At 39.9% G+C, this 11313-nt stretch overlaps 1 protein-coding gene across 1 annotated transcript; it reads right to left on the bottom strand.

The window, feature by feature from the left end:
* Window positions 1-9393: 9393 nt before the first annotated feature.
* Window positions 9394-11313, bottom strand: LOC110610755 (probable WRKY transcription factor 48). Its single transcript, XM_021750817.2, has 3 exons — window positions 10696-11313; window positions 10261-10404; window positions 9394-10108 (listed from the first exon to the last, which is right to left on the bottom strand). The coding sequence occupies exons 1-3, from the start codon at window positions 11157-11159 to the stop codon at window positions 9700-9702; spliced, it is 1017 nt and encodes a 338-aa protein (XP_021606509.1). The 5' UTR covers window positions 11160-11313; the 3' UTR covers window positions 9394-9699.

Raw genomic sequence — 11313 nt, 5'->3', positions numbered from 1 at the left:
TATCTTAATGTATTCTAGGAATGCAGAGGAGCATGCCCATCATCTGAGGTTGGTTCTGCAGACTTTGAGGGAACATGGCTTGTATGCCAAGTTCTCTAAATATGAGTTCTGGCTGAGGAGCATTTCGTTCTTGGGGCATGTAGTGTCAGAGAATGGGATAGAGGTAGACCCCAAGAAGACAGAAATTGTGGCTAACTGGCCTAGACCCACTTCAGTGACGGAGATCGGGAGTTTCTTGGGTTTGGCAGGTTACTACAGGAGGTTCGTTCAGGACTTCTCGAAAATAGCAGCTCCTCTGACCAGACTAACCAGGAAGAATCAGAAGTTTCTATGGACCGACCAGTGCGAAGAGAGTTTTGAAAAGCTTAAGAAGAGGTTGACTTCAGCACCAGTTTTAGCTCTGCCATCTAGTGATGAGGACTTTACGGTCTTTTGTGATGCATCCCGTGTGGGACTGGGTTGTGTACTAATGCAGAAGGAGAGGGTGATCGCTTATGCTTCTAGGCAGCTGAAGAAGCACGAGTTGAATTACCCCACACATGACCTGGAGATGGCAGCAGTAATCTTTGCACTCAAGATGTGGAGGCACTACCTCTACGGGGTAAAATGTGAGATCTTCACAGATCATAAAAGCCTGCAGTACATCCTGAGTCAAAGAGATCTAAATTTGAGACAGAGGAGATGGGTGGAGCTGCTGAGTGACTATGATTGCAAGATTCAGTACCATCCGGGTAAGGCGAATGTCGTGGCAGACGCCCTAAGCCGGAAGTCACTAGGCAGTTTATCCCACATATCGGCAGAGAGGAGGCCAGTGGCGAAGGAGCTCTATAAGCTTATTGAGGAAGGTCTACAGATGGAGTTGTCTGGTACAGGTGCCTTGGTGGCCCAGATGAGAGTGGCACCCGTGTTTCTGGAGCAGGTGGCTCAGAAACAGCATGAGGACCCGGAGTTAGTGAAGATTGCCAGGACTGTTCAGTCAGGCAATGATAGTGAGTTCAGATTCGACAGCAAGGGGATCCTCCGCTATGGGAGCAGACTATGTGTACCAGATGACATTGGGCTAAAAGGAGACATTATGAGAGAGGCTCATAATGCAAGATACAGCATTCACCCCGGAACCACCAAGATGTATCAAGATCTAAAGAAGGTTTATTGGGGCCAGCTATGAAGAAAGAAGTGGCACAGTTTGTGTCAGCCTGCGAAGTGTGTCAGAGAGTGAAGCTGGAACATCAGAAGCCGGCTGGAATGCTTAACCCGCTACCTATTCCAAAGTGGAAATGGGAAAATATAGCTATGGACTTCGTAGTGGGGTTACCGGCGGCGTCTAACAGAGTGGACTCCATATGGGTGATCGTGGACAAACTCACCAAATCTGCTCACTTCATCCCTATCAGGAGTGGCTACTCTGTGGACAAGTTGGCGCAGGTGTATGTAGATGAGATCGTCAGGCTGCATGGGGTTCTTGTTTCAATAGTGTCTGATAGAGGGCCCCAGTTCACCTCCAGATTTTGGCGGAGTCTGCAGAACGCCATGGGTACCAGGTTGGATTTCAGTACTGCTTTCCACCCCCAGACTGATGGACAGTCAGAAAGGACCATCCAGACTATCGAGGATATGCTCAGAATGTGTGTGCTGGACTTTGGCGGTTCTTGGAGGCAGCATCTACCTTTGGTGGAGTTTGCCTACAATAACAGCCATCATGCTAGCATCGGGATGGCTCCATATGAAGCTTTATATGGAAGGAAGTGCAGATCACCTGTTTGCTGGGAAGAAGTTGGAGAAAAGGCCTTGGCAGGGCCTGAGCTAGTAGAGATTACCAGCAGGGTAGTACCCATAATCAGAGAAAGGATCAAGACTGCTGCAAGCAGACAGAAGAGCTATGCAGACGTCCGCAGAAGACAGTTAGAGTTTTAGGAGGGGGATTTGGTATTGCTCAAGGTGTCTCCAGTGAAGGGAGTGGTTCGCTTCGGGAAGAAAGGTAAACTAGCCCCACGATACATCGGACCCTTTGAAATCTTGCAAAAGATTGGGAATGTGTCGTACAAGTTGGATTTACCTGCTCCAATGGAAAGAATCCATCCGGTTTTCCATGTTTCAATGTTGAGGAAGTTTGTGTCAGATCCGAGCAAGGTTCTTAGTGAGCCTGATGTGGAGGTCCAAGAGGATCTCACCTATGTTGAACAGCCAGTATGGATCATAGACACCCAGATCAGAAAGTTAAGAAACAAGGAAATCCCAATGGTGAAAGTCCTGTGGAACCACCACAATTTGGAGGAATGCACTTGGGAGACACGGGAGTCTATGCTCCAGCAGTACCCTCATCTCTTTTAAGGTTAGATCCCTATGTGTTTATGTGCTATGTATGTTATGTTTTATGCCATGTTATGTGTGCTAGTTGAGGTACATTCGGGGACGAATGTTCTTAAGGGGGGAGAATGTAATACCCGGCTAGACTCCGGTATCGAAATTCCTACCGTCCGGTGGAATCTCGGATGTCGGAGACCTCTAGAAGGGTAAAACCATGTTTTCATGAAATGTTTTAATGTTTTTAATGATTTTAAGTATGAAAATTAAATGAGTTTTTGCATGAAAAGTCTTTGGAGGAAAACCCAGGTTCGGCCGCCGAAAGTAAAGTTCGGCCGCCGAACATGCATGCGTTTTGGAGGCACGTTAGGCCCCCGAAAGCATGAGTGAGGGAAGTCCAGGTTCGGCCGCCAAAACCCAAGTTCGGCCGCCGAACATGGCATGCATGCGAAGGCATTTTCGGCCCCCGAACGTGGCCTGGCCAGCCACCTATAAAAGGGTCACTTAGCCGAAATGGGCGAGTTTTCTCCCATTTTCGGCCACAGCTAGCTTCCGACCTCCCTCTCCCCAGATCTTGTGTTCTTTCTCCAAATCTCCTCCATCTTTCTTGAGTTTTCACCTCTCATTGCAAGTTTTGAGCATTTAAGACAAGTTTTGGAGCTTTGGGAACTCAGGAGCTCATTTGCTTGGATCTCCGAGTTTAGGTCGTCTCTCTCTCGATCTTCAAGAGGTAAGAGCCGATCTTGAGCTCATTGTATGTTTTAAGTAAGTTTTAAGTTGTTTTATGGGGTAGAATGGCATGTATAGGGTTGTATGAGTTTTTAAGCAAATGTTATGTTTTTTAGCAATGTGACTTGCTTGTGTGTTGTAGTTGGGGTTTTTGTTGGTTTGATGCCCCTAGGAGCTTGTATGTTTGCTTGTGAATGCTTGGGAATATTGTAGAATAGGTTTATGCATGATTGGTGAGTTTGGAGGCAAAAATGCATAAGGGAGCCAAGTTTCTGCCCTTTGGCAGAAACCAGGTTCGGCAGCCGAAGGAACTTTCGGCCGCCGAACATGGCTGAGGAGGCAGGCCTTTCGGCTGCCGAAATTGCCCCCGAAAAGAGACTTTCGTCTCTGTCTGGGACTTTCGGCCGCCGAAGGTGCCGCCGAACATGCATGAGTTTCGCCTCTGTCTGGGAGTTTCGGCCGCCGAAGGTGCCGCCGAACCTGCCTGACTTTCGGCTCTGAAGGGACTTTCGGCCGCCGAACCTGCCGCCGAAAGTGCCCTGTCTAGCCATTTCTTGCATGTTTTTATGTAATTGTTTTATGATGTTTTAGGGGGTTTTTGGGGAGTATATTAGAGTTATGTTTATGTATGTTTGGTCCCTCATTGGAGTCCACCCGTGTAGGTTCGGACCCAAGGAACCGAGGACCCCAGCAGTGAGCCAGCTGCTACAGAGTTTGTCAGAGCTAGTCAGAGGTGAGTGGAATAAACCTTAAGTTTTAAAATAAATGAAATATGAATTTTGAGCATGATCCATGCATCATGAATGCCATGAGATGTAGTAGGTTGTTTGCATTAGTATTCACGAATATGTTGCATTGCATTATGATGTTGATGTGGATTGGTTATTGGATGATCCTTTAGTCCTCATATGGTATGATGATGTTACGGCATGATATGGTATGGAAGTCCAGGTTGTACCCATTCTACGTCCCTGGCACGATGTAAGAGAAAGTCCAGGTTGTACCCATTCTACGTCCCTGGCACATTGGTATGTATGATATGTTATGTTAAGAGAAAGACCGGTTGTACCCATTCTACGTCCCGGCACTTTGGAATGGAGAGGACTATAGGCGACAATACCATCCGAGATGTGATTTGTTGTGATGTGTTGCATTTCATGAAAGCATGAAATTTTAATATATGATTTCACTATTCTGCTCACTGGGCTTTGTAGCTCACCCCTCTCCCCTAACCCCAGATGTGCAAGTACAGGGTAGATCAGGAGGTTAGCCAGAGTTTTGAAGTATGTTTATGTAATAGTTAGATTGTGGACATGACAATTGTACCATGATGTAATGTAAGAGATTACAGTATGTTATGTAATGAGGTATATTGAGGTTATAGATGTGCTTGACCCTATGAGTATTGTAATCCCTTGTTGATACATGATCTTAATGTCTACTGATGTTTATGTTTAACCAACTCAACTTATGATGTATCGCCCATTGGGGCATTGATGAGATCCCACTGAGGGGTCAAGTTTATGATTATGTTAGTGCATGCACAGGTTGAGTTTGGTGTATGAGGAATGAATGAAAGAAAAGTTTTAATTTTTATGTATGATTGATGATCATGTATGGGATTGAACAGGTTTACAGGTTCTATGTCAGGCTTGCTACGGGTCCCGGCGGCCTTAAGCCGATCTGGATCCTAGCGCCGGTAGCGGTCCGATTTTCGGGTCGTTACAATCTCATGCAGCATCTCAGCCACAGAAGCTAGAATAGACTCAGCAGTCACCTCGGCAACGTGCAGTAGCTCGTTGTCCGGGATAAATGATAGGTGCTCTACCATCTTTTTCCCTTTATCAACTGGAGAGGAAGGGGCTGCCCTTACAGGTTCTAAGGTAAGGGTATGCTTAGCAGCCCTGTCCTCAGTCGCAGGTTTCGCAGTTCGAGCCCGCTTGGCAGCCCCGCCTCCAGCTGACTCGCTGAGCGTGATGGACTTCTTAGGGGATTTCTTGGGAGCAAGAGGAGTCTTGGCAGGAGCCGGCGCTTTAGCGGGGATCGACTTCCTCGAGGCGGCAGAGTGAGAGCCCTCTACCACGGGCACCAAAGCTAGAGAAGGGGTAGGGGTAGAGCAACGAGTTGCAGAAGCAGGGTCTGTGGCCTGGAAGAACTCCCGGGTCACATCAGCAATGGTTTTCTTGGCCTTAAAAGCAGCCAGAGTCGCCTTCATGCTCTTCTGGGATAGGGTGAAATTCCTGGAGAGCTTGATGGTGTCCATTGATACAGCATAAACTGAAAAAAAAAAAATATTAGTTCAGTTAGAGCTCGAAACAACAAAGAATAACATAAAAGGAAAGAAAACCAGAAAAGAATACTAGCTTTTCGACAGTCCCGCAGATTGGACATAAACATGCACTTCTCGATGTCATACTTCTTCTTTATAGAGGTCAGTTGAAGAAGGCAAACTTGGTCCGCTAGACTTAACCTAAGAAAGTCGTTACAAGCTTGGGGGACCTCCCCTTAGGAGAGGTCAATATCCCAATTAATAGGCTTGAGCATTCGATTGGTTCGGTTCAAAACCAAACCAAACCGAATAAACCGAAAATCAAAATTTTAGTATTTATAAAAACCGAACTGATTTTGGTAAAAAACCGAATCGAATTGAATCGGTCTGATTTGATTCGGTTTGATCGGTTTCAATTTTTAATAATTTTTTTATTTTCTCCACTTTATTTTTAGTATTTTAAAATTTAATTAAAATATTTTAATCTTAATATGATTTAATTTCTCTACATTATTGAAAATAACATATTATTATCACTAATCGGTTCGGTTCGGTATTTTTATTTTTTTCTGATCAAAATCGAACCGAACCGAAATAACCAAAATTTTTTAAATTAAAAACTGAACCGAATTAAATAAAAAATCAAACTGAATTTTTAAATTAATTTGGTTCGGTCGGTTTTTTCGGTTTAAACCGAATACTACTCACCCCTACCAATTAATCCTCAAGCTCTCTTTTAGCTCGGCAACGACAAAAACCTCGATCCAACCCTTTATTGAGTCCTTATACCCAGCAAATATAGGTAATCCAGACTGGAGACTAAACTAATATAACCCATGGGTAGACTTAACGAGTTTAAAAAAAAAAAAGATGTAGAATAGCTCAATAGAAGCGGTAATGCCAGCACAGACAAACGGACTCGAAATAGCACATGAACAAGATGGAATTAAGGGACAGCATCCGAGGACTCGAAGGTCAACTTGAAATCTCGTTGTTTGACAAAAAAATCCAGATTGCGTCCTTGCTGGGCATCTATCAGACCCACCGGCGGTGGGTAGAGGAGAACAATCTTCTCATTAGGTAGGGGTGCCCTAATTCTATAGATGGTAGTGTTAGAATAATCGTTGGAAAAGTAATGAGAAAGAGAGGAAGGGGTGATAGAGAACACCAGACCCATTACATCGAAAATTCTAGTAGAAGCCATGAGAAGAGTAGAACGTACCTCGAATTAGAAATGTAGAAATTATAGGGAAGAGAAAATGCAAGATAGCAGAAGCAGCGTAAGAGGCAGAGCAGCAAGTGAAATCAAAAGCGTAAGTTTGAAATGGGTAAAGGCGAAAAAGAGACATTTTGACAAGAACTCTCCGAGAGCCGCGCAGTAATAATTGGAGCTTTAAAATTTACTCCCTCATTAATTATTATGGAATAATTAATGAGCAGGTAAAGGGGTACTTGATGATAATCGGGCCCTGTACACCTCGACTCAGGCTAGGTCCGCATTGGAAAGGTCAAGCCCCAACTCTATTAAGGCCCAACAGTTAGGCTTGCCTCACATATAAGTCCACAACTCGCTTTGACGAGCTGGACCGAACTTGAGTTTATACACGGGAGGCCTGACCATATTTATCCATTTGGTCCCGTGCGACAACAAACCACGTAACACTCGGAATCGTGTCTACATGGCGCTGGATAGAATTAAATGGTCGTCTGACGATAGGAAATAATATAGTACGTCTGTACGTACAGCCAGCATAACTTTGACAGGAAGATACAAACACAGGACGGCAGTTACACGTCATTAAAGGAGAAAAGAAAAAAAAATAAAGAAAGTAAGGGAGATACAAACCAAACTAAACTTATCAAAACAGACCTAGAATCTACCTTTACCAAATGTCAGATCATCAATAATACTATATAAATTTTATATTTATTAGTTGAAATTAATAATTTTTTTTTACTTCTAAATTACAATTTATTGATATTATATAAGATGATTTTTCTTTTCAAGTAAAAGCAATAAGACTAAAAGAAACGAGTATGAAAATATACGTATGTGTTTTAATAAATGAGGATGAAAATGGTAAATTACGCATACCTCTTATATATATTCACTTGAAAATAGATTAATAAGCCATCTAATATTCAAAGACTCTATCTAAGTTCAATTAATCTCATATATTGATAATTTTTTAATCAATAAATTAAATATTTTTAAGGAAATTTAAATTATTCATTCATTATTATAAAATTCGTTTTTCTAATAATCATGCACCATATTTGAATTTAAAATTGAAAAAAAGTGTTTTTATAATTATATTTATTTAGAAAAAGAGACAGTAATTAATATTTAAAAGGATTTTAGTCTAATTTAGTTGAATGGTATATATAATTTATTTAATATATTCACATTCAAATTTTAGTTCTTTCAATATCCTATTAAAAAAAATAAAAGAGAGTTTGAATTTCATCATCCCATAAAGAGATAGAGGGAGAAAAATGGAAAAGAAGAAGAGTAGGGAAGGCTGTAAATGATACGAGATCTCAACAGGAAATGAAAAGTGAAGTACTAACATAATTTATAACAAAGGAAAAGCTGTGTGCTTAAAGCCCTAAAGCAAACAGTAGTTGTTATTTCTGAATATTCATTGCTGCTAATTCTTAAGCTACAGCTTCAATATTAGATTAAATTAAATAATTATACTAAAATTTAAATGAAATTAATTATAATTATTAATACATGAAATTAAAAAAATAATAATAATGATTAATACTTCAAATATATATAATTTTCTCTGTTCCATTTCACTATTAATTATTCATGTTTTAGTCTATGTATGTTTATATTAGGAGTATTTAGGATATGAAATGTTAATTTCCCACCTGAATAAAATGAGTAATTGTTTGAAATATTATAATAATCTCTTTTCTAAGCAAAGGGAAAATTAGGGACATTTCCACGTCAAATACTTTTTGCAACTTGTCAACATAATTAAATATTTATCCAGCTGCCTGCATGCTCCACAATTCCAAGAACTAACCTTAAATCAGATGAAATGAGAGTATGAGAGTGTTTAATTTATCATATGCGGATTTATATAAATTAACTCTTCATCTTCATTTATTTCTAATGTAGGAAACACTACTTCAAGACATTTATATATCAAATTATAAATTATTTTTAAAAGTGAAAGGTATAAGTGTTAATTTAATATTTAATTTATGTTATGGATATGTACTCACTCACATATTTAGTCTGATGGTAAGTGTATATATGAGAGATCTTAGATTCTATTCTCTCAATCTCCAATTTCTAATTAAAAAAATTTTAAATTATTTATGTTATGGATATATATATATATATAGGAATTAATATTAATTAGGATATTTTGATGGAGTGCTGTCTCTCAAAAGCCTTCCCTTAGATTAGACGTAACAAATGGGTCGCTCCAAATCTTGTATGCCTGAAAGTAGCAAACTAATTAATGAATTATTTCCCATTCTTATTACATATTTAATCAATAAAATTAAATGAATGAAAGAATTTTTCCAAAAATAAGCTAAAGAAGCGATGAAAAATTATGACAAAACAACAAGCCAATATAATTATCTATTAAACCACAGTGCAATATGGACAAGGACTTGACAACTCCACAAGACTTAGATACACAAACTATTATCTTCAACAATGCTTCAACCAAATCCATATCTTCACCAAAATCTTTCACCATCCTTTCAATCAAGAATCACACTCCATTTCTTTCCCATTTTTTTCACATCATCATTCAATGCTTCAATTTCCCATCTGTGTATATACCTTAGAATGGAAGAAATACCCATGATTCTTAATGGCATTGTACTGTTACATCTCATGCACCTCTCCATTACATGCCACAACATATACCCAACACGTCGTCGTGTGATCTTTACACATTTGAAAATGGATCAAGTTCCCATAAATTCCCAAGAGTTTTACCTGACTCTCTTATATGGGAAAACCCTAACCCTAATTATGTATACTGATGTCAATGCACATGCATACATGATCTAACCAAAGAAAATAGAAGAGAGATGAGACATTACAACAAAGAATATAAAGAAATTTGAGTAGCTATTATAGGGGGAAAAGGATGATACAAAACTCAATTATCTCCATAATCGGATAATATCTGGATACAAAAGAATAACACACAAAAAAAAAAAAACAAAACAAAACAAAAGAACGAAAACTAGCTAAGTCCCTGCATAAGTTGCTAATTAAAAGGCTAGTCATCATCATCATTTCCCAACGATAAGGTTCAGTTAATGGGTAATCGATGAAGAGGGATTAATTATCTCCAGAGACAGAACCCGAGAGGTCAGAGAATTTTACATACCAGTAAACTAACATGCAAATCCTTTTACTCCTCTGGAGTCTCCTTTCTCATCTGGGAAGGCACGATGTCCTGGAGAAGCCCATGATCTCTAAACAAAGAAGCTGATGAATGACTTAATCGTCTCTCTTGAAGAAAACTCGGAGAAAATGGGGGATTAAAACTACTATTAGTGCTAATGTTCAGAGAAGGGGATGAACTGTACATATAGGCATTTTGTTGTTGCTGGTAGTGAGATTGTGGAAGGACAAAAGAAGAAGTTGCAGCACCGAAACAACCTGAATCTGGCAAAAGTCCGATACTTCCCCTAGGAGTTATGGGGCTTGGATGCGTGTGTTGCCCTTCATAGGTTGTAACGACTATGGTGGGATCTTCAGATGATCGCTCTACTCTCTTCTTCACCCCACATCCTGCACTAGTGCAACGATAATAGCTCCTGAAAAGTAATAAATTAACAAACTTTTTCAACACAATATCATCCAAAAGCGTTGCATATTCTTGCAACCCAAGTAATTAATAACGCGATTTAATTAATATATGCACATAGCAAAGCAACAAAGGGGACAAGATGGGCGATTTGTATGATACCTTGGAAAAGGGCTGTTTTTCACTGCTTTTTGGCCGTACTTTCTCCATCTATACCCATCATCAAGGTGATCAACTTCGCTCTTTGTCATGAAAGCGAATCTTGGCTCTCTTTGCCTTTTTTGGTTCTTCTTTTTGGGTTTCAACCTAAACCCATAACATTACACACATTCAATACTTCTCAGAGAGATTCACAAAAGAGAAACAACAAAGCCCATAAAACTCATAATCAAAAGTTTAATTCCAGAAAACAGAATGAAACCCATGTTTACCAATTCTCTTCTCGCAAGACACCATACTACCTCTTTTGTTTCTTGTTTCATATTATCGGAAAATTTGCTAACTACACACTGTATGTAACAGATACACACGAGAAAGAAAGCCAAAAAAATAAAATAAAAAAAATCATCCAGAAACGGACACAGATGACACACTCACTGTTTCTTGTTCTTTTCTTGATCCTGCTCTTCTTCATCTCCAGCTTTAGCTTGTGAATCATTTCCTGCTTCATTGGAGGAAGAAGAGATCGAGGAGGAGTTAGGAGTGGCCGGAGTATTCAAGACCTCAGATGATTCAGGAACAGTAGATGCCGGTGAGGGTAAAGGTTGGTGAGGAAGAATCGGAGGAGGCTGAAGCTGAAAGCAATCCAGTAATAAAGAAGTACCAAAATCTTGGTTCCCATCAAGCAAGTCCATGAAGCCTAAGGAGGCTTTATCAGCGATATGATCATATGGCATCATCATGTCAAAGATGCTTGCTGATGTTGTTGGAGTTGTGGAAGATGATGAAGAAAAAGCAGAAAAACTAGTGATGGGCATCTCCTCTGTGATGAATGTGGTGGAATTTGCCATGGAAATCTCATTCTTCATCATTTGCCGATGATGATCCTCTCTCTTCTCCATAGAAATTTGATGCAATCCTTGTAATATAAATCAAAAGCACATATTCTGCTTCTTCATTTGAGTATGGCACTTGTTCTCCTTTTCTCTTTCTTCTCTATTTTTCAAGTCTTATTACGAAATTATTATTTTTTTTGAAAAAAAAAAAAAAAAAGGG

Source organism: Manihot esculenta, chromosome 3, assembly GCF_001659605.2.
Source record: "Manihot esculenta cultivar AM560-2 chromosome 3, M.esculenta_v8, whole genome shotgun sequence".
NCBI classification, from domain to species: Eukaryota; Viridiplantae; Streptophyta; class Magnoliopsida; order Malpighiales; family Euphorbiaceae; genus Manihot; species Manihot esculenta.
Note: the sequence above shows the minus strand (reverse complement) of the source record. Positions and strands in the feature narration are given on the sequence as shown.